This window comes from Triturus cristatus, chromosome 3_1 (genome assembly GCF_964204655.1).
Source record: "Triturus cristatus chromosome 3_1, aTriCri1.1, whole genome shotgun sequence".
NCBI classification, from domain to species: Eukaryota; Metazoa; Chordata; class Amphibia; order Caudata; family Salamandridae; genus Triturus; species Triturus cristatus.
Genome location: NC_140583.1, coordinates 1,109,991,864 through 1,110,018,580, shown reverse-complemented (window position 1 = coordinate 1,110,018,580; position 26,717 = coordinate 1,109,991,864). Strand labels below are relative to the sequence as shown.

The following is a 26,717-nucleotide window of genomic DNA, read 5'->3' as shown; positions in this document are numbered from 1 at the left end:
CTGGGTACAAGAGGTGTTTCTAAAATCTCCTGGATTACCTTAGTATCGAGCTGGTTCAGGGAGTTTCGGTTGACTAAACTGTGGGACAACTTGTGCCATTTGCTGGTCAACGTTGGCAAGACTGAAATCCAATTACTTGAACCTTGTTCTTGAGAAGCAGATACTAAGTGGGTCCTCTGTTAGTCTGACTATTCAGTTTTTAGAGTTTAAATTGCATCCTCACTTTGAAGTTTTCCTAGACTCCATTACCCCTCCTTTGTCGAGGAGCCTACATGTGAGGTTTCGCTTAGGCTGAATACCGACTATGGTGTTTAACCTTAAATGGAATAAAGGCTTGTCTACTGTTGAACACAAGGGGGGAGGAAGCACATTGCCTCTCATTCCAGCACAGTTCACCCCATTGCATCCTGGTAAATGCAGTACGCTTACTTTCAAAGTTGCTGTAGTCTTTCCCCAACCTTGTTGCAGTAATCATGTCAAAATAGTTTGATCCCGACTGGATTACTGTCATTAGGAATTACAACATTTGTCTTTTCCAGGAAACTTTGGGCAACTGAGAAGATTTTCCTTGACGAATATGTCACCTATATATAGGGTTGAGGCAATACCCCAAGTGTTCCGGGAAGAGTTGGTGCAGGTTGTGCTGTTATCTCTAGACACATGTTTCTGGGTTTAGGCCTTAATCAGTAAAGAGCAAAAGTAGAAAGGAGCAGAGAATATTCATCAGGGATTGCTGAAATGGTGCCCAAGTCTTCACAGGTCACAGTACCCCTCTCCACAGGCACACAGGTGCATCCTGGGAGAGCTCGTCAACTCGTTGGCTCAAGGGAGCCTTTTAAACACAAGGGGGGAGGAAGCACATTGCCTCTCATCCCAGCACAGTTCACTCCATTGCATCCTGGTAAATGCAGTACGCTTACTTTCAAAGTTGCTGTAGTCTTTAGCCAAAGTTGGTGCGGGTATACTGTTATCTCTAGACATGAGAAGCAGTGTGCTCCCTCCCCCCTTGTGTTTGAAAGGCTCTCTTGAGCCAATGAGCTGACAAGCTTTCCTGGGATGCCTGTGGAGTGGTATTGTGTCCTGTGAAGACTTGGGAACAATTTCAGCAACCCCTGATGACTTTTCTCTGTTCTACTTTACTTTTGCTCTCTACTGATGAAGGGCTAAACCCAGAAACGTGTCTAGCGATAACAGCACTACCTGTACCAACTTTGGTGAAGAACTAGAGCAACTTTGAAACTAAGCGTACTGCATTTACCAGGATGCAATGGGCAGATCTGTTCTGGGATATTAAGCAGTGTGCTCCTCTCCCCCTTGTCTACTGTTACTTGCCCAGTCTGTGCCCAAACCTTCGAAACAGAGTACCAAAGTTTGTGTCGCAAGTGGATACTGCAGATCTATCGGAATATGGATACCTCACATTTTGCAGAAGCTTTGAGAATATTGAAAACAAATACTTTTTGTCCTATTGCTTTTGCAGTTAGCTGTTTCCTGTTCATTGTTTGGCACAACTGAGACAAATATCTGGTTCTGTAGTAATGGTTGAATGAGTTCTAAATTTGTACTATAGTTAGCCTTAAGTTTGAGCAGGGAGTTTTACAATCCGAACGTGCTCCTGAGTTTTAGTAAATTGTGTTTTTTCATGAATTGGTCCTTGCTTGAGTTTTGTAACCACTTTATTACATTTTAGCTAGCAGCTCTTATCATGCCAGATCTAGTTTTTGGATTTTACGTTAAATTTATATTTTTATTTAAGTGTCCATTTGACTGTTAATGTTGCTGGGGTTTTTCTTATCTTCTGTCCTCTGGATTATGCACTACAAATGATTTTATCGGTCTGTATTTCGATAACAAATATTTTCATGATGTATTTTTAATGTTTTATTTTTGTACTTTGATGGTTCTTGTTAACCGTATAAAGTATCTTCAACAGGGGAAAAAAAAGTCATTCAAAAGTAAGCACTGTTTTTGTAAGCTATTTTTGCAGGTAAGTAAACTTTTCAAAGTTGTGCGCCTTTATGCAAAATGCAATCCTATGTGAGGAAAAGACATGTATGCACAGCAGCAAGTACAATCCGTTTCAGGGGTTTATCTTTTGGGTTTCGGAGTATATTGGGCCAAGGTCCAAAGTACTACCAGCAGTTCTTTGGGAACTGCCAGGTTTAGCCGTTAGCGGGGTGCTGTTGAGGTTGGTAGCTGCACTACAGAGAAGGGGGCCATCTGGAAACAGGCCTGCAAAGGGGTACTTGGGGACAAGTCTGACAGCTCCAAAAAGGGGCTTGGGCCTTGAAGCAAGGGAACACAGCTGGTTCTTCGGTATCCGGGCCGGACGGTGCAGAGTGGTTAAGTCAGCTGGGTTGGGTGCGCAAAGGTGCTTCTTTTGGTTGGGGACAAACATCTGGGAGGGGCAAAATTCGAACAGCTGGTCCACTCACTAAGGGGATCTCCAATTGATGCTGACGTCCCTCGACGGCTGTTCGGTCATGGTGCACTGAGATTCCGGATTGGGCTCTCGCTGTTTGTGTTTGCTGCAGGGCATCTGGTACCCCGTGCATTGGTGCTGCACAGATCCATTTGGTCCTGGTGTTTTCACCCTCGGTGGGGAGACAGATTTGACCTTCCAGAGCACGGGTGCCCTTTCCTGGTAGTCTCTGGCATCAGTCGAGCAGGGGAGCTACAAGATGGACCGGACTCTGCTCTTCGGTGGCTACGGACTGCAGGGGAATAGCTCCTCTACTCCAAGGGGAACTTGAGGTGATTTTCGAAGTGCTTGCAGGCTAGCCAAAGTTGTGGTGGATTTCCCGCTTGTAGGACAAGTCACTCTATCGCGATTGCCGAGAGAGTTGCGAGCAGGCAGGGTTTCATTCAAAACATTCACAGTTCTTCTTCAATTATCGCTAGGCAGTGACTCCTCTTGGTTGTCCTTCTTTTGATCCGTCGAGTCTGAGTTCTTGAGTTCAAGGGTGCCAACTAAATACTTAATTTAGTGATGTTAAGGGAAGAGACCGGTAGTAGCCAATGGGCCACCTATCTTTAGAGTGTCTACAACCTTTGTATTACCACTTCCTGTGGGAAGAGGGCACAACCCTGACCCTAGAAAGCGAATTCCATCCAAAACAAGATGGAAGGGATCTGAAAAGGTGGTGTCCACATCAGCTAGTCCACCTTAAGGGTGGTGCTGGCTTGGTGTTGGACCCACCTCCTAATCTGGCTTGGTGTTGGACACACCTCCCAATCTTACTAGTTTTCCTGCCCGTCTTGCTGCCAGAAAGACAGTGGGGTCAGGACAGGGTATCTACACTATGTTGAGAATATGGATCGCAAAACGGAGGCAAAAGAGCCTTTGAAGCTTACCGTCCTGGAATGCGGATCCTGCGTGGAGGAGATGTAAACACCTCCGCCCAGAGCAGGCTTTGGTCCTCACCTCCGAGAGCAAAGGTTCTCACCTCAGGGAGGTCAGCAGCTTGTCTGTTGTGGCTGGGTGGTCAAGACTAGTCAGTCAAAATGCTAGTAGTCAGAAGGTTTTCAGGGGGCACCTTTAAGTTGCCCTCTAGACGCATTTATTAATAAATCAATCACTGGCATCAGTGTGGGCTTATTAATGCAAGACATTTGGTACCAAACATCTCTGGGTACAGTGAAGCCATCATTTTGCTGGGGAACTCATAATTTAAGGTGTCCAGTGGGGGCGTGGCTTGCCAGCCAACATGGTGGACGCGGACCCGTGAGGCCGGAACTGTTGTTCCCCCTAATCCTGATAATTTCTCCGGATGGTGCCGACAAACACGCACCTACCAGCGGAGTGCCGGTGTCGAAAGTCCTCCCGCACCGAACGGGCTGTGTGTTGCGTCTCCTGGTCTGCTCGTGCCGTGGGGAAGACGATTGTGCCTGTGCCCTCGTGTTGGCTGCCCGCTCGCGCGCGGCGTCCTCTCCTCACAAAATGGACGCCAGCGCTACGCTGTAGTAACCGGCAGTGGAGGCGGACTTTGGCCCTGAGTTGCATCGGGCGGGCCGGCAGTCGTAGGTGCCCTGGTGCGACTTGATTCATGCTGTGCTGCCTGCCTGCGACACGTCCCGAGGAGGAGGGTGAGCTGTGCCTTAGCAGCAGATGCAGCAGTGAGACCCTGGGCTGAGTTCGACAGGGGAGGCGTGCAAGATCGACTCCTGTGCTGCCCCGAGCACCGCTGGAAGGCGGGGGCGCTGAGCCTGACGGTGGCGGCGCGGACTTGTGGGGCACTGCCTGTCTACTGACCCGTGCGCGGAGCCCTGCAGGGGAAGATGGCTGCCAGTGCTTTACTGGTACGAGGTACAGCCCTAGACAGCTCTAAGTAGGTGGTGGGATCGCTCCAGTCGGCAGCGTACATCGGGCCGCGTGGGAGACCCCCCCCTTTGGTACTGGTGGCGTAACTGGGGGAGAGTCGAACCCCTGCAACATCCTGTGTGCTCACAGGCATCAGAGACTTTAGGCCCGGCGGGTCCCTGCCTGCCCGCGCGGGCCCCTGTGAGGTGGCGCGGCCCCTGCTGCGGGTGGCGGACAGCTGGAGCGGACACTACTTGATCTGGGGTGTGTGGAACCGTCAAGCTCTGGTGCTGGGGGCCGCTGAGGAGGCACAAGTGGAGCCCCATGAAGCCTTGAAGGGGCCATCCCCGGCGGGCCACGCATGTAGTGAGGGCGCAACCCTGGTGTGGAGGAGTTACGGGAGTCGGACGCGCTCCCCGTCATCCCCGGAGTGGCTGCGGAAACGGTAGGACACCCCGCGCCAGCCTGTGGCGGAGGCGGCCTGCGGTGGGAGCAGTGGCGAGCCGTGCCCACTGGGTGCTGCCTGGGGGCCTTTGCTGGGACTGCCCCGTTGTGTCCTGGTACCTGTCATCTTCGGGGGTGACCCCTGTCTCAGCGTGGGACTGTCCGGGTGGCACTCTGACTCCAAGCCTGTGAAGAAGACGTGGGCGCGGTCCCTGCGGACCATCTTCGGAGAAGATAGCGGACGGCTTAGGGGTGAGCCAACGTCTACACGTACCTACTGGCCTGCATACTGAGGGCCCATTCCGCAGTGAAACGGTCGTCTGGTCCTGGGGACCTGCACATTGACTGGGCTGGCCTGTCGGCAGCGTGCCCCGGCCTGGATGTCGTCGCGCTCGGGTGTCCTGCTCTCGCCAGGCGGCTGCGGCCGGATCCCACCTCTGGCCCTTGTGGGGGCATCGCCCGCGCACTATCCGCGACCCGCGGGACACAGCCGCTGCGCTTTGCCTCCCCGGACCACCATCTCGTGCACTCGCCGCGCCTGCTCTGTCGATTTCCCCCCCCCCCCCCCCCATCGCCGCTATACTGCTCTGGCCGGAGTCCAGCTGCAAAAGCCCATGGCACAACTGCTCGTGATGGGTCGAATGAGAGCCAAAACACAGCAGGGACCACTGCGCGGGAACACGTTGGACCCTATAGCCCTGAGTACTGGTGGAGTAACGGAACCCACGACTACAGCCCAGGCAGCTAAAATGTCCTAGCAGCAGTGGAAAAGTTGGGTGCCGCGCTGGAACACACCAGAACCTCCCTGGAAACCCGGATCGACAAGGTCACTTCGGACTTCACCCTCCTCCACGCTGACCATCGTAGGCTGGTTGACAAAGTTACCGGGCAAGGTCAAACAAGCAAAGAACTTTAACCAATTACGCAAAGCTATGCCGCGGCGCTGCAAGACCTAATGGATAGGGTCAATGATCTAGAAGACAAAGCTGACGACGCGGAGGGTCGCTCCCGTCGCAACAACGTTCGCTTCGTGGGCTTGCCGGAGGGCGGACACCCGGAGCAGTTCATGGAACATTGGCTTCGCGATATCATGCCTCCAGGACTACTGTCACAGCAGTTTGTGGTTGAGAGAGCTCATCGCATCCCGGCACAGAAACCTCGACCAGGGGCCAGGCCACGTCCATTCCTCTTTAAGCTTCTCAACTATAGAGATCGAAGTTGGACGATCTCAAAATAGGCGGCAGTTCAGCTATGTTCTTCCCTGATTACACCGTCCGTGTGCTAAAACGCAGGAGCAATTACACAGCGGTGAAGATACAACTCCGTGCCCTAGAACTACCATATTCATTGCTGTTTCCAGCCCGCCTACGTGTGGTGGATAAGGGGAAGATCCGCTTCTTTGACTCCCCAGAGGAGACATGGGATTGGCTTGAGGAGTCGGGTCTGTCGTCGGGAGCGAGACCTGCGAATCCGGACGGTGATGCTGCATTGGGGAGGTGGACCCGGCGGCAGCGTCAACGCGGGTCCATAAGGAACGTCCAGCCTGGGTCCAATGCCCCGAATCCAGAAAGCATGCGTAGGGAGAGACTGCAAGCTCTTGAGGCGGTCACCACCCTCGGCTCCCCACACGCCCAGGAACGTTTCGACCACCGGATGCAGCCTACCTTGGTTCCTAGCGTCTCCTCTTCACCATCCACCACTGTCTAGGAGGATCTTGTACTCCCGGTGGTGACTCCGCAAACTGCAGAGGAAATCATCTGTGCGCAACTTCTTATGTTGGCAACCATGCTGGACGGTTCACATACGCAAATTATTGGCAGTCCATTCAGTGTCGTACCAATGGTTGGGGGCAGGGGGGGCCTATTGCATTAGCGTCACTGCTTGGCCTAGAAGGTGTCAGTGAGGTGATGTCCGGCCAGTCGCCAGTTGGATCACACACGCTATTCCGCGGGAGTGGGGGGTGGGGTTGGACATATGGGGCGGCTTGCTCCCCTGGCTTGCCAGTCTGCCTAACAGCCCGTTGATCCAATACGGTGACACTGGTGTTCACATTATTGGCGCACATCACAGGCACGAACAGGGGAGACGGCTATAATGCGACATAGCTGGGGCGCGCACCCTCACAGGCACTCCACTGACTTAGTCTACGCCACTTAATAGTCATAGAAGTTTGGACGGACACCACGCAATGTCTGCCCTTCATGTTACAGGGTTTTTTGGTTCGTCAGTTGCGTTTTTTTTTCTTTTTGTTGCAGCACACCGGCATGACACTACCTGTCCCCATTCCTCGCGTGACCTAGGTCGCCCCGGCACCTCCGCTGCGTTGGCTTGCTCAAGATGGTGCGCACTGATATAATTACGTGGAACATCTGCCGCATGTACACACCCATGCGTCGCTACTCCATCTTCGCGTACCTTCGGAGACACGCCGCTGCCATCGCCCTCCTACAGGAAACACACATGACACAGCTGGAACTTGACAGACTCCGCAGATGCTGGAGAGGCCAGATATTCGGCACCACATACTCGGCGCATGCGCGGGGCACACTAATCTGGGTGCGGGCGGGTAGCCCGTTCATCTGTACCAGCACAGAGATAGACCCTGCAGGCAGGTACACTTTGGCTCGCGGCACTCTGAATGGCCAACAAATCCTGTTGGGCTCCATTTATGCTCCAAACACTGACCAGCCTTCATTCCTGGCGCAGCTGTCTACGGCATTGGCCCCCCATGCTGGGCTTCCATGGCTGTTGGGCGGGGATTTCAATTCGGTGTTGGACACACGCCTAGATAGGTCCTTCCCGCCTCTCCGCACCACACCGGCTGCTTCGAATGCGCAGGCTCTCATTGGTTGGCTTTCGCACTGGGCACTGCTAGACATGTGGCGCAACCTACATCCGGATGCCCGTATCTACTCTTACTACTCCGCAGTCCACGACCTCCATGTGTGTTTAGACAGGCTGGTGGGTTCCCACGCACTGATATCGCTGGTTGAAAATGCGGAGTATCTGGGACGGACTCATTCTGACCACAATCCCCTGCAGCTACGGCTGAATTGGGACCCCGGACGTCCCCCTGTCCCCACATGGCGTCTCCAGCCGGCCGCACTAGAGCAACCGGACTTTAGGGCATCCCTGGGGTCGGCCATACTAGAGTATTTTGAACTAATCGATGGGTCGGCAAGTAGCGCTCTGGTGGAGTGGGACGCCCACAAGACGGCCATACGGGGTCACTGTCTTGGCGCCACGTGGAACATACGTAAAAATCTGGCATTGTCGCTCACCCGCATTGAATCGCAATTACTCAAATATGAGCGGGACGGAATCGGAGGGGGCTGCCACTCCGCTCACCTGGCTCGCCTCCGGGCACAGCATGCAGACCACATGGAGCGCCTGTGTTTCCACAATTATGCGGCCCACATGGCACGTACTCATGCTAAGGCCGACAGGGCGGGTCGCTTGCTGGATTGGTTGCTTAAGCAGGAAAATGCTCACTCCCTGATTGGAGCCATACGCACGCCCGAGGGGTCACTCGTATACACGCAGCGCGAGATACATTAGGTGTTGTCCGACCACTATGAGCAACTGTACCGCTCTGCGGGACACTGTTCCGGGCCCGTGCTGGACAGGTTCCTGGACGCTGCCCGCCTGCCCAAGTCTCCCAGGAAATACCTAGAGTCGCTCGACGGCCCCCTCACCCCGGAGGAAATCGGAGAGGCAATCAGATCCATGGCCACTGGGAGGGCACCGGGGCCGGATGGCCTCCCTGCTGAATATCATAAGGCCTATCGGGAGTCGCTAGTGCCAAAATTGCACACCCTTTACTCTGCAGCTCTCGAGGAGCGCATCTTACCCCCTTCGATGCGCGAGGCCTACCTGGTGTCCCTGCTCAAGCCAAACAGGGATCCCGTGAGTCTGGGGTCATACCGGCCCCAGGCACTGCTTAACGTGGACTATAAAATACTTGCCAAGGTGCTGGCGGAGCGCCTGGCGCCGGAAGTGCCTACGCTGGTACACAGTGATCAGAAAAGTTTTGTGCCTAAGTGCAGAACCTGCTGCGGTTCTTTAGGGTGGCATCGGATGGCGTACAAAGGTGGCCCAGGGCGGGATGTCTCGTACTGAACCTTGAAAAAGCCTTTGATTGTCTAGAATGGGGATATCTTGCGGCGGTGCTGTCGCGCTACGAGTTGGGCTCGGGTTTTCAACAGATGGTTGCGCTCCTGTACAAGAGGCCCACAGTGAGGGTGAAAACTGGGCCCTCCATCTCTGCAGCGATTCCAATTTGTAGAGGTACCAGACAGGGGTGCCTGCTTTCGCCACTCCTGTTCGCGCTAGCAATCGAGCCCCTAGCAGCGATATTGCGTGCAACATTCGGCGAAGGTATCCCCCTAGGGGACGCGACACACCAGGTGTCGCTATACACAGATGATCTTATGGTGTTCGTTAGAGACGTGGGTAATATCCCGGTCAATCTAGAGCGCGTGCTGCTCGACTTCGCTGCTCTCTCAGACCTCAGGGTGAACGCTACCAAGTCTTGCCTTTAGGCGTTCGGCGGGGACACCCCAGATCCGGGCTATGTTCTGGATGGCGCGCGTGTGCAGTGGAAAGCGGATACTTTCCGATATTTGGAAATTCAGATATACCGTCAGCCGGCGGATCTCATTGAGGGCAACCTAGGTAGGGCAGTAGCAGCGATAAAGTCCCAGATGCGTTTTTGGACCACACTTCCACTCACGGTCACAGGCAGGGTAGCCCTGTCCAAGATGGTGATCCTCCCCCGCCTCTTGTACTACTTAGCCAATCTGCCAATATATGTCCCGGCGGCCTTCTTTGTCACACTCACGCAGTCGCTCCGTGACTTCATCTGGGGTAGTGCAAGACATAGGATGGCTCTGGCCCAAGCTGTACTTGCCCACTGACCAGGGAGGTTTGGCTGCGTCGTGCTTCAAGCATTATTATTTGGCAGCGCAACTACAATGGATAGCCTGCTGGCTGGCAGGCAGAGGCCTTGACGACACTGCAACCACGGCGACTCCCCTTTCTCTAGCTGACATTATCAAGCTATTTCACCCCGCAGCGAGGGCCTCAATGCCAACACCACTTCTCATGGTAGTGGCCTATAAATGCTACCGCCGCAGTCTTCACCCCACTAGAACCCAGGTGCCCTATGCTTCGGCTATACCCCTGGAGGGCTCCCCTAGCGGGCTGGGGGCGCTCACCACTCCTGCACTGGCGGAATGGCACGAAGTGGACATTCAGACCCTAGGTGACCTTTATAGGAACGGTACCCTCATGACGTTCGAGTCTCTGGTCGACGAGGCGGGCCTGCCACCTGGGCAATTCCTCAGACATCGCTCCCTGATTGCGAAATTGACCGCTAGATGGGGGGACATGCAGGAGGAACCGAGCCAGCATCTCACCCTGCAATATCTCCATGTTATGGGAAGGGGCAGACATTTGATTCGGTGGTTTGCAGCCTCCCTGCGCACGCATGCAGCGGTCAGTCTGGAACCGCTCCGCCGCAAATGGGAGGCGGACCTAACGAGGCCTCTGGGTGATAGGGAATGGGGTAAGATGCTACAGAGCCCAACACGCATACCTCGAATCATGCGGTTACGCCAAATACAGTTGTTTATACTTCATAGAGCATACCTCACGCCCGAATTGATTAACAGGTACTTTCATCATACTGACGCGGTTTGCCCTCATTGCGCGGAGCTGGGAGTCGGGATTGTCCACATGCTGTGGAGTTGCTGCAAGGTGCGCCCATACTGGGAGTCGATACACGGGGCGCTGCATGCGTGCACGGACCGTTCCATACCACTTGAGTGGTCCGTTTACCTACTGCATCTCTTCCACAGACCGCCATCTACGAAAGTCACCTCTCGTATTCTCGATCTGGGACTGGTGGTGGCTAAGCGGCTCCTCACTAAACGCTGGAAGGCGCCGGACCCACCGCATGCACGGGCATGGTGGTACTCGTTCCAGGCGTGGGCCAAGGCGGAAGGAATAGCTCTCCTGTGAGAGGAAACATTGGGTCTCCGGAAGACACCTATCACAACACAATGGGAAGGTCTCTTGCAGGCCTTGACACAGCTTGAGGGAGACACTGCGGAGGGACATGCCAACCGGGGGGGTGGGACTTCACTGGAAATTGTTGAGTAGGCTAATGTGGATCGTACGCCGTCACGCAGTTGGCTCTGTGTTACCTGATGTTTGGAGTGGGCGGCGACGGGCTGACGATGTGGTGACGCCCGGCCGTAGGGTGTCAGGGGTGGGAGGGCGGGTGACGTTGGGGAAATGCGGTGGGATGGGGGGGAATTTGTATGTCGGACTTTGCTGCTGTTCTTGGTTTTATTGGGGGCTCCTGAAGCTCTGCCCTTTCATGTTCGGTTCTTACTATCTGTATACATAAGTATCCTGAAGACACTGCGTAGACTCTATGCACCACGCCAATGGACCCATACCACCAAAGCACGTTAACGGGTACTGTATCGCAATTTGTATTGTCATCACATTGTTAAGGACCCCTCTAAATGCTGGGCTGGGGGCTTTCGCGATCCACGGTTGTGAGAAAGTGGCTCTGTATATACTGTTCCCAAATAGGTACAGGGTGTACAGAGTCCACAGTCCCCAGAGGTTTGGCAGAGGCTAAAGTTAGATATAACCTTACTCTCTAAAGTGGTAGCTTGGTCGAGCAGTAAGGCAGTATCAGAGGACAGTGTAAAGCATTTGTTGCACACACTCAGCCAGCAAATGGTCTCACACTCTCAATAACTGAACTCTAGGCCAATGGTTTATGTATAAAAAATATATGCTTGTTTTATTTTAGAACCAACAATAGATATTAAAATGTACTTTCTCAGAATGAGATCCTTTATATAAATACTTTTGCAATATGCAATTGACTTTTGTAGAAAGTTACAAGTGGTTGCAATAGGCAACACAATTTTAAACGCAATAATGCATTGAGTTCAATGGAAGTTTCAATTCATTAGCAACAGATTACTTTTAGATTACTTTTGGAATTCCAGGATAAGTCAAGTCAAGTCAAAAGCACTTTATTCGATTAATTAAAAATCATAAAAAGTATACTATACAATTACATAGAGTTAAAAATTTCCAGAGCATATTATACAAATAAAATTTTAAATATATAAAAAAGTCTGTGACATGTACATATAAATCCACACAAATACACTAAAAATTTATAGTAGCAAATGTGTCATGATTCATAACCCCAATATTTTATTTGTTACAAGAGGATTAATTTAGATTATATCATACGATCTCGGGAAAACATTTACAGAACCAGAACCTACATTCAACTTGAGTCTTTCTTCTAGCACGGATTGAGGCAATCAGAAAATTGGCTACACCAAACATCACTAAAGGGGTCTCCAATAATTGAAGATAATACAGTGCAGGTTTAAACTGTGCAAACCCCTTTTCCCTTAACAGCGGTCTGATGAACTTTTTCCTACTTTCAAAAAAGAAAGAACAAAAAACCACAAAATGTGTCTGGCCCTGGTCGGAAAAATTATCACATTCACAAGGTGCGTTTTCCTTTGGGAATTCCAGGACAAGATCCTAGATTCAGTCCTGGGTCAGTACTTAGAATCAAGTGATAAAAGTCGACTTAATTACTGTGATGATTTTTAGACCATATTTTGCTATTTTAAAAGTTGACAGAAAATATTTCATAGAAAACTGTCAATGATTCCCTATGGAAGAAAATTCAAGTTGCAGGTATAGTATGTTCTCGTTACTTTTGTCATCCAGTACTGGGTACCTAGACTCAGTACTGGGACCTTTATTCAAAACAGGTAAGCAATTACGTTTTCAGAAGTTATACGATTTTTAAAGAATATTTAAAGTTTGCAGAAATTGACACTTAGAAGAAATTTCACAGACAAACAGTCAATGGTTTTCCTGTGGGAGAAAATTGGGTTACTGGTAAGTGCAGTTGTAAGTATTTTTCAGAGTCAGTGCTGGGCACCAAGATCCAGCACTGGGAGCTCACCTAATAGCAGGTGAGTATTTTCGTTTTCGTTACTAGGCTGATTTTTGGTGAATATATTAAGATTTGAAAAGTCCACAATTAAAAGAAATTTCAGGAAAAAGCCAGTAAATGTTAACCTATGAAGAAAATTGAGTTATCGGTTTAAAGGTAAGTACTCGACTGGCAGAGTTAAGGTTCTGGGCATAGACTCAGGAGTCTCCCAGGGTCAGGTAGGTACAGTTGGTTCACCCTCAGTGGCACAAGGGCGGCCGGGTGCAGAGAGAGTTAGGCCCAATGTTATCCTATGAGAGGTAGTGGGGTCTTGATTGGTGGCTGCTGACTAGCAGGCCACGCGGCTGTGGGAGCTGGGCTCCTGGTCACTTACTCAGGGCAAGTGGGGAAGTAGGTAGGTGTAGAGATTGCACTGCCAGGGCCACTCGGGCGGCTGGGTGCTTTTGAGCCTTTGGGCGCTCAATTGATTTAAATGGGAAATCTCCGGTTTAGAAAGACTGCAAGCTCGGGGACGGAGATTCTTCAGGTGCCGCCACCACTTCGAGAGGTAAGTCGGGTAGTTGGAGGATAGGTAGGTACCCCGGGATTGGGCACATGGGGCCGCGGGGTGCCGGGTGCAGGGGTGCATTTTGGTGTCGGGAAATCTTACCCTCTGTTGATCATGGTTGGGGGTGCACCTGGTTCTGAGGCTGCAGGCTTCTTCAGGAGTGTCGAGGGAGGTCCTTGGGTGCCGGACTCGGGGTCACAGTCGCCGTGGGGTCGTCCTCATGGTCTTTGTTCACTCCGGCACAGGCCAGGCTTGGCTGGTGCAGAGTGTGCTGGGTTCGCGGTTCCGGCTGCTGCCAGGGATTAGAAGTTAGATTTTGAGTAGAGCCTCTACTCATGGGAGTCTCAGGGGGCTTAGAGTCAAAAGGTAGCCAGGTCCTCCGGGGTTTGTGAGGTTGCTGGCCACAAGAGATGCCGGGTTGGAGCAGGAGCAGGTTCGAGGGTCGACAGGTCGACAGGCCGGTAGGACTGGGGCCAAAGCAGTTGATGTCTTCCTCTTCTTAGCAGCTGCAGGGCAGGTCTTCTTTCTTCTAGCTCTTCTTCGGATTTCGGAATCTGGAATCAGGGGAAGGAAGGTTCAGGGTGCCCCTAAATACTAGATTTAGGGGTGTTACAGGTAGGTGAAGGGCAGGGACCAATGGGTCCCTGTCCTGGGGTGGATACACCCCCTATCCTGCCTCTCTCCTGTGGGAGGAGGGCAGTAGCCTAATCCTGATTGGGCAGGGCTCCCCATCTTCAAGATGGTGAGAGCCCGGGGATGTGCTTCACCTCGCCTCCCCCACCTGAGGGGTGGGGTGGCAGGCTGGCATCCTTATTTGGGGTTTCTTGGGGTTATTTGGGGTTTCCGGCAAAGCTTCCCGCCAGAGTGGGGGGTTGCCGTGGCCTGGGGAAGCTCACAGAGGCGACATGCCTTTTAAAGCTTCCCCCTGCCCATCCTGGGGGAGGAGATTTAGCATCTCGCCCAGGATGTGCATTGTTGCAGACACAGGAGAGCAGGGGCTCTCCTACCCAGGGGTCCAGCAAAATGTCTGCTGTGTGGCAGCCTAGGCAGCCTCAGAACAGACGTGGATTGTAGTTTAGATTTCAGGGGGCCTCTCTAAGATGCCCTCTGTGGTGCTTGGTACATTAAATCCCACACTGGCATCAGTGTGGGTTTAATGTGCTGAGCAGTTTGATACCAAACTTCTCCGTCTTCAGTGCTGATATTATGGTGCTGTGGAGTTCGTGTTTGACAAGCTCTCAGCACCATGTACTCTTAAATGGCAGCACTGCACTTACAGGGCCCAGGAATGGACCCACAGGGATGTGTGCCATGTCGTCTCTGTTTTGTCTTGTACCCAGACACTCAGCCTGCCAGGGCAGTGTGTGTATGTTAGGGTACAGGGCCTCTAAGGGTGGCACAATGAGTGCTGCAGCCCTTAGAGGCCTTCCCTGGTCACAAGGCCCTGGGTACCTAGGGTACCACTTACCAGGGGCTGACATGTGGCCAGGGTTTGCCAATTTGTTTTTGAGGTTTCTGTTTAGGGAAGGAACATAGGCCCTGGGCACCTGATTGGCAGGAGTCCAGGGCACACTCAGTCAAAGTACATTCAGCAATTCAGCAAAAAGTGGGGACATACCATGCAAGAAAGATGGCACTTTCTCACACCGGTACTGCTCATTTGAATTGTCTAATGATGTGTGGTGTGGGTGTTGTTCATAGTTGGCTACTGCCAGTTTGTAAACGGTAAACTCTGCAAATCAATAAAAACAGATTTATAAGAAAAAAAATTAAAGGTGTCCAGCCCATATACTAGTTATGGCTTCCCTGTGTACTTGGGATATGTAAGGATTGACTTGGATATAACAGGGACACCTCCACTTACGCAGATATGCCCACACATGGGGCATAGTGCACTCTGTCTTAGGGCTGCAAGGCCTGCTGTTGGGGTGGCAGTGTGTAGCAGGAACCCAGTACACTTTTAGTCAACTTTGCATCCGATACCAAGCAAAGGGTGTGGGTGTGTGTGGTGGGGGGGGGGGGGGGGGGGTAACCATGTCAGAAAGGGGCACTTTCCTACACAACTCCCGCCTAAATGAAAGAGGACAAGACTAACCTTACCCAAGAGAGTCTTCATTGTCTAAGTGGAAGAACCTGAAAAGGCCATCAGCATTGAAATGGTGAGTCCCTGGTCTCTGTTACACTTTTAAGTCCATTCCCTTCAGGGAAATGTACCACCTCAAAAGTTTCAGGTTTTCACCTTTCATCTGCATCAGCCATCTGAAAGGTCTGTGGTTGGTTTGGACAACGAAGTGAGTACCACAGGTATGGTCTCATCTTCTTCAGGGCAAAACCACAGCAAAGGCTTCCATCTGAATGGCGTTCCAACTCTGTTCCCTCAAGAGTAACCTTCTGCTAATGAAAGCAACAGGCTGGTCATGGCCATCATCGTTGGTCTGGGATAGGATCGCTCCTATCCATTGCTCAGAGACATCAATCTGTACAATGAACTGTCTAGAGTAATCTGGAGCTTTGAGAGTGGGTGCTGAGCACATTGTCTCTTTCAGCATGTCCAAAGCATTTTGACAACTAACTGTCCAGTTGACCTTTTTAGGCACCTTCTTTGAGGTAAGTTATGTGAGGGGTGCCACAATGTTACCATACCCCTTCACAAACCCCTGTAATACCCAGTCAAGCCAAGGAATGCCCTGATTTGGGTCTTAGTGGTTGGAGCTTCCCAGTTCAGGATTGTCTGGATCTTGGGTTGAAAAGGTTAAACTTGGGCTCCACCTACCATGTGGCCCAAGTACACTACTGTGCCCTGGCCTATCTGGCATTTGGATGCATTGATAGCAAGACTTGCCGTCTGCAGGGCTTTCAAAACCTTTCAGAGGTAGATCAGGTGATCCTACCAGGTGGAGCTATAGAAAGCAATATCCACCAGATATGCTGCACTAAAATATTTCAACTTAGCAAGGACTTGGTTCACCAGCCTTTGGAAGTTGGGGGGGGGGGGGGGGGGGGCATTTTTTTTAAACCAAAGGGCATAACAGTGAACTGGTAATGCCCATCTGGTGTTGAGAATGCCTTATGGGTTAGGCCATTCTGCGAGTACCCTGCTGTGAAGTCAAAGGTAATGAGCTCTGGGTATGGGGAGCGCATCTTTCTTGATGACTGCATTGAGACCTCTGTAGTCCACACATAACCTCAGTTCTGGTTTCCCACCCTTAGTGTGAAGTTTGGGGACTAAGACCCCTGGGCTACCCCAGGGACTGTCAGAGAGTTTAGTAACCCCTACTTACTATACCTTCCTTACTTCAGCTTTAATGCTGTCCTTAACGTGGTCAGACTGTCAATAGATTTTGTTTCTGACAGGTATGCTGTCGCTGGTTTCCACACCATAGGCACTCCAGTGTGTCTGTCCAGGGGTTAAGGAGCAGAGCACAGCATACTGCTTCAGGACTTGCCTGCACTCAGCTTGCTGTTGGGCAGGGACGGTGTCTAAGTAGACCACTCCATCTACTGTACCATCTTTGGGGCTGCTGGAGAGGAGGTGAAGGAGAGGTTCGCTCTCTGCTTCCTGATCTTCATCAGTGACATAGTCATTTCAGCCCTGTCATGGAAATGTTTCAGGTGGGTAGCTTGGATGACCGTTTTGGGGTTCCTGCTAGTGCCAAGGTCCACCAAGTAGGTGACCCCACTTTTTCCTCTCAAGGAAAGGGTAGGTATCACACCATTAGTCCGGGGGGAACCTAGGTGCCACAGGCTCCAATACCCACGCCTTCTGAACTGGTTGGAATTCCACCAGTGCAGTGTTTTGATCATTCCAGAGTTTTTGAAGCTCTTGGCTGACAACTAGGTTTTTGGATGCTTTGCCCATTTACTCTACCATCCCTGTACGCAGGCCTAGTACATAGTCTACAATATCTTGTGTAGGATCTTTGAGAGGTCTCTCCCAGCCTTCCTTAACTAAACAAAGTGTTCCCCTCACAGGATGGCCAAACAGAAGTTCAAAGGGAGAAAAGCTTACTCCCTTTTTTGGCACTTCTCCATAAGCGAAAAGCAGGTATGGCAAAACGACATCCCATCTCCTTGTGAGTTTTTCAGGTTGTCCCATGATCATGCCTATTATGGTTTTGTTGAATCTTTCATCAAAGCCCATTTGTTTGTGGGTGATATGGGGTAGTAAACTTGAAAATTACTCCACATTCAGTCCACATTTGTTTCATAACCAGATATAAAGTTTGTATCTCTGTCTGACACCACTTCTTTAGGTAAACCCACTCTGGTAAAGATACCAGCGAGGGCCCTAGCCACTGCAGGAGCAGTAGTAGTCCTAAAGGGTATTGCTTCAGGGTACGTGGTAGCATGATTCACTACTACCAGCATACATGTGTTCCCTGTTATAGCCAGATGGTCAAGAGGACCAACAGTGTCAATCCCTACCCTTTTGAAGGGTGCCCCAACCACTGGAAGTGGAATTAAGGGGACCTTTGGGTGGCCACCTGCTTTGCCACTGGCTTGGCAGGTAGCACTGGAGTTGCAAAACTCCTTCACCTTCTGAGACATGTTTGGCCAGTAGAAATGGCTGACTAGCCTTCTCCGTCTTGCTCTAGCCAAGATGCCCAGCTAGGTGGATGTCATGTGCCAATGTGAGGAGAAACTCTGAACTGCTGAGGCAGTACCACTCTTCTGCTGGCACCAGTTTTGCTGTATCTGGCCTCAGTGTGCAGGAGCCCTTCCTCCCAATAGGTCCTGCGGAAGCCACTGACATCTCCCTTTTCCTGTACAACAGCTTGCTATCTCAGGCTTTCAAGAGTAGATCTGATCTTCTGCCCTTGGCACAGCTCTTCCTTAGAGGGTCCCCTGGGTGTAGGAACTCTGTTGTGTAATGCGCAATTCCTAGTGCTCGGTTCCCTCTGGGGCTGACCGGTCTTCTCCCTGAGGAGAAGGGACCTGAGATTGTAGCTGTTTAGAAGTTGATTTCCAATACTTCTCTCCTTTTCTCTTGGAGGGTAGGGTCATAGTTTGAGGCTCCAATGCCTCTTTTTCAACCTGGGGCATGGTCTGTGCTCTGGTTTTTATGCACACCTATTCGGGGATTCCCAGCGTGGCTGCATGGGACCTAAGATCAACCTCAGTCTAAGCTGAGGACTCCACATCATTCCCTAGCAGACATTCAACCAGAATTGCAGAGTGTACCACTACCTGATTCAGACCAGTTACCCCTCCCCACTATAAGGGCACCATAGCCATTGAATGAGCCTTAGAAACATTATCAGCATTGGTGGCTGGATACGTTTGTCAAGCCAGATATTGTCTTGGAGTGACCATGACCTGAAAATAAGAGTACAAACACTTTAGTGTAATAATCCATGAAAGGTTAAAAAATTATTTACACACTTCTATCCATAGCATATTAGTGTTTGTGGTGAATGCTGCCATCTTAGCCTGGATCTCACTGAGCAGGTGGAGTAGACTTCAGTTTATGACTAGCTCTATCCACAGATCAATTTTCATGGATATCCGGAGTTACCTTTCTTTTTAACCACATGACTATGTTCAGGAAGGCCAGCACTGTCATCAGATGTCTAGCTTGCATGTAATGTCACACAGAACTGGCTGTCTAGAAATCTAGCTGGTTACTTCTCGAACAGTTTTTGCTTTCCTCCGGCTGTGTTCTAATCCTTGTATGATCTTCCGTGAGTTTCTGTGTGGTTATTCAGTGTTAAGTTCATTACTAAATGGAAAATTTTAATACTAAGTTGATTCTTAAATGGAATGAAACTTGCTATGTTTATTTAAATTATATAATGTTTTGCTTGGTAATAAGTTTTTTTTTTTCATTTTTAAAGGATCAAAGTAACAATGAAATTCTAATTGGTGTTGTATCGGGTGGTATAATTATTTATAAGAACAGGGTACGAATGAACAACTTCCCTTGGTAAGGATAACATTTACATATTTTGTTTATGAAATTGTGGTTAATGTGGCCTGCTCTTGTGTGTGTGCTTATTTATGTTTATTTATGTTTATTTATGTTTATATATGTGTATATATATATATATATATATATATATATATATATATATATATAGTAATTCATTAAACATTTAGATCATACCTAAATAAGATGTACGAATCAGTAAACCAGATGCAACTCTAAATAGTTATTTGAAAGTCACGTGCTAATTATGTCTCTTTAATGTTAAGTTAAACATATTCCACACACAAAGGAGGATTACAGTAATATAAAATCATTCATAATTTCAAAGATACACTTTACCATATTTCAGTTATTAAAATGCATTTAAATATGTGCAGATCGTTTGTAAGAAAAGATAAAATGTTGACTGAAAGCATAATAGTTGCAAAGCTCTAACATTCTCAATTTGAATCATTTCTGGTGTTCTACAGTACTTCACTTTGTTGCCACTCCAGATAAAAGTAGGTGTTAGTTGGACCAGAGAAGTGCTAGTCGACTCGCAGAGGTCGACTGCCTTTCTGCAATTCATAACAGTATAATTTCATCATAGGCAAATATCTCTTCTTCCTATGCCTAAACATGACGAAAGAACAAATATGCATTAATGATTCTGTGATGAGATGTCTCAGAAGTATGCTGCACCCGAGTTGTCTATTTCAGTGGCAGTATGTTGCTGCCTTTGAGAAATGTATGCTCTAGGAAGTTTGCAACACTTTGTCCAAGCTGACACTTGCTAGCTCGTCGCAGAAACTGTTTGTGTGTATGTCCCCAAAATGTTGCTTCAATCACACAATAATCTGTGTTATGATCCAGAGACATTGGCAAAGCCTCAGAAGGAGAAGTCATGTAAATTAGAGGTAGTATTGCCCAAAGCTAAGATCAGTATTGATGGTTATCACTTACCCACTACCCTCTCTATCCATAAATGACCAACAGTTCCTTTTGCATTATATTAAAACAATTTACATAGATGGCACAGCTGCAGTTGCTCCCAGGTTTCCTGTTGGTTCCCTCATAGCTGTTGCTACAGCGATCTGCTTCCAAAACATGGAGACAAGGTGATCCAATTCATCTCATTTCTGAAGAGAGACTGTCTAGGCTTCAGGATCAAAAAGCAAAGGAACTGGGGCAGGACTGCATACAAGTACATCTGGCAGCCTCTGAATGCTTCCTTAGTGAGCCTTGTCTCAAAAAACTGGTTGTCAGTTTTTTTATGAGCAGTAAAGAATTTTGTGAACTGACCAGTGTACTAGTAGATTGATTATTAAAATTCTAATTCAGAGTGGGTAGTGATCCGACATACTTCATAAATATTAATGAGGTAAGTCGCAAACTGCGACTTATTCTAATTGGCGGCCTTTACAAGGATTCTGGTCTGCTAAGATCAGCAAACCACTGTGTTTGTAATTGCCTTTAAATAAAGTACAATTTTTGCATGCAGTTGTTTTCCATGAGGGAAATGTGACTATTTAAAGAATAATAAAAAAAAAATGTTTATTTATTTTCAAGGTAGCATGTTTTCATTGGTCTCCTGGACCACTGCCTACACACTAATTTAATTTTTACATTCAAAACGAAGAAGGGGTCCATGTGGACCCCCTTCTTTTGTGCAAACAACTTACCACCAGTCTGTAATCCAGTCGCAAAGCAATGAAATATTTTAATCCGGAAACACTGATACATCACATTCGAACGTACAATTTGAAAGGAGCTCCTATAACATGCCCCTTCCAAAATTAAGGGACGGTATCCCTTCGTAAACCCATTTTAGGAGTCAGTACAAGTTTGCAGACTCATAAAATTGATTTAGAAATTAAAAACAAAATGTGGATCATACAGCAAATTGGATTATAAAGATGTTTAGTCTTTCAATAACTATCATTGCAACTACTTATCAACTTATGTAAAGTCACTATGTAAGAATAAGAAACCAGTGTCACCTTCCAATACCAGACTGTACTCCTATGCAATTTAGCATTGGGAGATCAAGTTTAGTGTTGCCAAACATTTTTCTGATCGTTTAAGAAAAAGAATAATCCGGGATGGTCCTAAAACACATCCCTGTCTCAATGCTCTAATGATTGGGAATCCTTTTTTTATACTTCAGCGGTCCGAAAGCCAGACCACCCAAATTATTAGAATGAAGAGCTCTGGGCATGGGGATCCAGAAAGTATTTTTATTCTTCTGAAATCCTTTTAGTAAGCCATCTACGACTGATTTAAAATGGAAAACACTAAAAATAGTGAAGTTGTTTCAATCAGTTCACATTTTGCAGCCAAACCATGCCATAAAGAAAATCTATATATTGCCATTTTGCTCTCTTAATCTCCACCTGGGCACTGACAAGAATTAACTTCATCCATTCCTCTTTAAGATTTAAAAGAAGGCTACCATAAACTTTAATGAATTAAGAAAATTTCTGTTGATTTTCCGATTCTGGGAGGTCGCTCGTGCCGAGTACTAGGTATTCTGTGTAGTGTATCATTATTTATATACAAGATGCCGACATAGTGCTTCTAAATGTGGCAGTGATCCTGAAGTGGTAAAATAATGCTAAACTATAGACCATACAATCAAAGAGGCCTGTCCATATTACAAATAGTGGCTGTACAGGATACGGCGCACTGTAGATTTTAAGCAGCCAGAGCGGCCCTGTAGCTCCTTGTGGAACTACAGAATGCTCTAAAATATATAATAAGCAATAGGAATGAAATGAAATGAAGTGGATCCTGTAAGTGAGAAAATGGAAAACTGGCCCATGAGATTTGACACTGAACTACAGAGCTTTAGAGCAAATGAGTGAAGTGGGCTGCCACATTGTCCCATGCAGTATGTTGTCAAGGGGAAAACAGAATGAGAATAACACTAAAACAGACCATTGCAAGAAAGTGTTTGACCTAAATTCCCTATACATATGTATGTGTGTTTGTGTGTGTATATATATATATTCACTTAAAAAACCATAGGTTTCACACACGTTATAGTTAGGAATTAGCATTTAAAAAACCTTGCAAATTCACTTAAAAAACCATAGGTTTCACACATGTTATAGTTAGCTGGACATTTCCCTCGTAAAAAAACAATGAAATTCCCCCGTTATAGTTAGTGCAGGCAACTATAACTCACGCGACCGCAATCCTCTGCTGATGACGTCAGATATTACATCACTGATTACATATGTGTCTTTCTGAAAAAAAAATATTTGTAATATATGTATAGCTAAAGATTAATGGAAGAAGACATGGGTAAATAGGTGTCTAAATACAGTGATGTAATATCTAAAGAGAAGGAAATAACCACTGGTCTGAATGCTTCACTTTGTAAAGACGCTTTGGAAAATTTTGGGACTGTGACTTTAAAAAACTAAAAAACTTTGCATCGAGCAAGATAACTGGTCAATCTACTCTTTTTATATCTAATTTAAAAGGTTGAACGAACTGCCAGCAAGTTGCATTTGACAAAGGTTTCTTGAACCGAAACGCGCAATGCTGTCCTTATTTTCACTTGCCTGAATAAAAGCAACTTTGAGGAAGCACGCTTGATGGTCCTGATTACACACACCGAAGGAGTGTGTGTTTTCGTTTGGAATATATTGGCTTTGACGCAGTCAGCCAGGCCCCGACTCAAAAGGATGGTCACCTCTAGCGTCAGTTTTTCGTATGGAGATATATATATATATATATCTGCAAACGTCGCTCGCATTCCACTGCCACCAATATTCTTTTCGGAGCACTGTCCACGCTATTAGTGCATAGAAGTCTTTTAGTCAAACTCCTCCAACACCCGCCATCATGACACGTTTCGAGCCCCAAGGCTCTTGATCACATGACGCGCTCTCAGGTAACAGGTAAGTTTAAATGCATTTTTTTCCATTTTCTCTTAAAGTGACAGTGCAATGGGTAGTTCATATAATAAACATAGTGAACAGACTTTTGGCATTATAAAGTACAAGTAGTTAAGTAAACATCATATGAATAGCAGCAATTGTTATAATAAATAAATAGATAAATATTCACAATTGATTACCTCTTAAAAACAGATTTCAATGTATAAAACCATTAATGTGAAAAACTTATTATATATATATTTGTGATTTGTGATTTAATCATAATTACAAGTCAGCCAGAAACTAAGGTGGTCTAGAAAGGATAATCACAGTAGAAATATTCTACTTCCACGGTTTGTCGAAGGCAATAACTAAAACTAAAAGCCTTGCCCTTTTAGGGTTACCTGTGAGATTCTATGTAATGAAATAACGGTCTATAGCAGGGGTGTAGAATTTGTATATCAAGAGTGGACAAAGGTATCAGTGGAAAGAGGGAAAATTGACAAATTCTATCCCACAGCCCTGGACTTGTAGATTCCTGTTGTGGACACAAGGTTTTATTGTCTGGAACAGTTGGAGAAATAGAGAACTCCTGTTGCACACGGTGTAGGAAGGTAGTATCCTTCTGCATTGTTACCCCCACTTTTTGCGTGGTGCTATGCTGGGTTTTGACTAGTCTGACTGGGATCCTGCTAATCTGGACGGACCCCAGTCTACATGCTTTCTCCCTAAATTGTACCCCAGATGTCTCCCATGGGCTGAAGCTTGCATTATGCCACCCATGGGAGACCAGGCAAAATGGAAGTACATGCCTGCCATTGCCGCCTGTGTAAGTTGGTGCTTGCACCACTAAAGATATAGGTTTATAAATCTAAGGATCACAGTACTTAAAACCTATATCACCCCTATAGCAGTCCTTTGCAATCCTGAAGGCACGGTGTTTAGTTCTAAGTGAGAGGGTGCCCCTGCATGAGCAGGACACCCTTGCTGCCTATGAAGTCCATTCTCCTGGGTTGTCAGTGAAGCAGCCCTATACTATATAGAGGGGCAACGCGTAATTACGTGATCACCATCTTGAAAACGACTGCAATGAATCCTATCATGTTTGGTATAAAAAATGTTGGAATCATACCCGTAGACCGTGAACAGTGTGGGAGGTATGTTTCCAAGCACAGGAAGAGCCTTCCGTTAGGCTCTCAGTGTTCCTGGTACCAGCTTTCTAGACCTGGACAGCTCAGAATGCTTGCTGCCGATCAGACACACATTTCTGCCCTCCTGCTGCTGAGCCAAGCTCGAGCAGAGGAAGGTAGAACAATAGGCATCCTGTCACAGGGAGTTGTGACCACCTCCCAGACAGGATTTAGTGTATTAGGGTTGGGTGGGTGCACTTGCCAGCACGAGAAAGTCTGCATGAGGGGCACATTTGGTTTACCTGGGCATATTCCAGTTTAAAACAGTCCTGGGAGCTGTTGGCTCCCGCTCTGATGCAAAACTGGACAATGGACATGGGAGTAACCTCCCCCCTGTCCAGACTCTCCCCTGGGCGGGTCCCGTGAATCTTCCCAATCCTTTCCTTAGGGTACCTACGGGCTAACTTAGGTATAGGTCCCTAGATTCGTCATGGGATAAAATTCAGATCAGACACCACTTCACTTCCACCATCTGGGCACTCTGGACTTTGCTGGACTTGGTTTGGGCCTGACTTTGTCTCCCTTCCAGTCTGCTGCCTTGTTTCCCTTCCAGTGTGCTGCCTCGTCTGTGCCTGTTCATCATACAGGAACCTGCCAAGGCCTGTGAAGCATCAAAGACACCTGAAGAAATCTCCCTTGGAGTGAAGGAGTCACTCCCCTGCATTTGCAGGCACCCCAACTAAGTCGACCGGTCTGCAGATCCTGAGCTCTTCCGGACTCCTGGGCTCTGCAACACAGGTCATGGTTTTCCACAGCTTCCGAGGCCTGCCCTCTCACCAAGTTTGAGGCCAGTATTCCTCTTGGAGGTTGCAATAACCGAACCCCTGTGCACCCCATCCAATTTGCAGTTGCAAAGGCTTGTTGGTTTCTTTGCATGAAGATCTTCGGGCTCCAAGTAGCCCAACCTCGAGCACCTCCAGTGACCAGAGTCTTCAGCCACACCGCATTGTGGCCTGCATCTTTTGGTGAGCTGCCTGAGCTTCTCTCGCGACTCCAATGCCTCCGGCCTGTGGGTCTACTTGAGGGGCACACTTGTTTCTTTTGGGCTCCCCTGATTGCTCTAGGCCTGCCCTGACTTCCCTGCTTGTGGTGAGTCCCCTGAGCCTTGCTGGTCCCAACTTTGCACCTTCTTGACTTCCTGCGTAGGTTGAATATGCCAAGGCTTGTTCGTGCTCCAGCTGGACACTGACCACTCAGCACCCTTCTTGAACAGCTCGTACCCGGGTCCTGGTCTTCCTCAGCGTCGCCTGGTCCTCACAGCTGCAGAGTCAAGGTCATCGTCATCTTCCCTGAGCGACCCGACACGGGACGGCATTTGTCTTCCAAGTCTCCTGGTCACTCCTGAGTGACAGAGACTCTGTCCTTTCTGCTTTTAGGTACATCTCTTCAAGAATCCAGATTTGGATTCCCACGGACACTTTCTCCTCTTCCAGCAGCAGCACTTTCCTGAAGTCCTCCATTGGGTTCGGCGGCGGTTTCCAACACCATTTCACACGCATGCACCCGGCTTCCCTGGTGTAGATAACGTGGGTACTAGGGTATACACGGGTGGGGTGGCTCTCCAACCCTCTGTCTTCCAAGGGGTTCTTCCAGGGTCCACTGGGAAGGGTCCTCAAGCTTTAAAAATCCAACTGTGACTTGCACATAGACTAGTACGGAGCCCGCGGTCATGTTCACACACTGCACACGCTCTCCGTTTGGTCCCTATCGACTAACCTCAGGTGGTTATGTGGGTCCCCAACAATTCTACGTCCTCTCGACATCGTCCTGACTCAAGTCGTGGTTCTTATACCACTTTCTTAATATATGGTTTGGTCCCTCCCCTCGGGCCCTCTGTGTATTTTGTGCTATCTACTGTATTACTTACTAAAGTATTGTGTTTGTCTCCGTGTGGGAGATAATTGAATGTAGTAGAGTATTCTATAATAAATACATATTTTTATAAATACTTGTTGTGGTTCTTTTTCAATTAATCTATACTATAAGATTGCATTCTGGTAAAACAAGCTGCTTTACACTCCTTCTGGACTGATCCTGAAGGCTGCTCTCCACAGCTACCACTAGAGAGCTTTTTAAGGTTGCCTAAGACCTCTTAAATCATCATAAGGGTTGTCTGGACTGGTGCAAGGTGCACACTTAAATTAGTGGACATAATTTACCAGGCCAGCTTCTCACACACAGTCTAGACCACAAAGCAGGAGAAAATAATAGAGGCCCTTATCATGTTGCCTGCCTGTGTTGGCACAACAATGAGCGGACAACAAGCAATACAGAATTCAAGTATTTGTTGAATTGTAAAATTGTCAGAGTGGCTCTGACAGTTTTCAGGGGTGGCGAGATTAACTGATACAAAGTAGCAGCTGCCAAGTGATGTGTGGTAGACTTAGAGGGAGGCCTCTGTATCACAGCTGGAACCCAACTGAGTCTGGGTTC

At 48.3% G+C, this 26,717-nt stretch overlaps 1 protein-coding gene across 5 annotated transcripts in view; it reads left to right on the top strand.

Annotated features, from left to right (window-relative positions):
• The window catches only part of PTPN4 (protein tyrosine phosphatase non-receptor type 4), a 1,082,125-nt gene that overhangs the window by 340,144 nt on the left and 715,264 nt on the right, over positions 1-26,717 (top strand). For all 5 annotated transcript variants that reach the window (XM_085645981.1, XM_085645984.1, XM_085645983.1 and 2 more), the window contains exon 10: positions 19,137-19,225. In XM_085645981.1, coding sequence (XP_085502107.1) covers positions 19,137-19,225 — 89 coding nt within the window. The remainder of the gene's footprint in view (positions 1-19,136; positions 19,226-26,717) is intronic.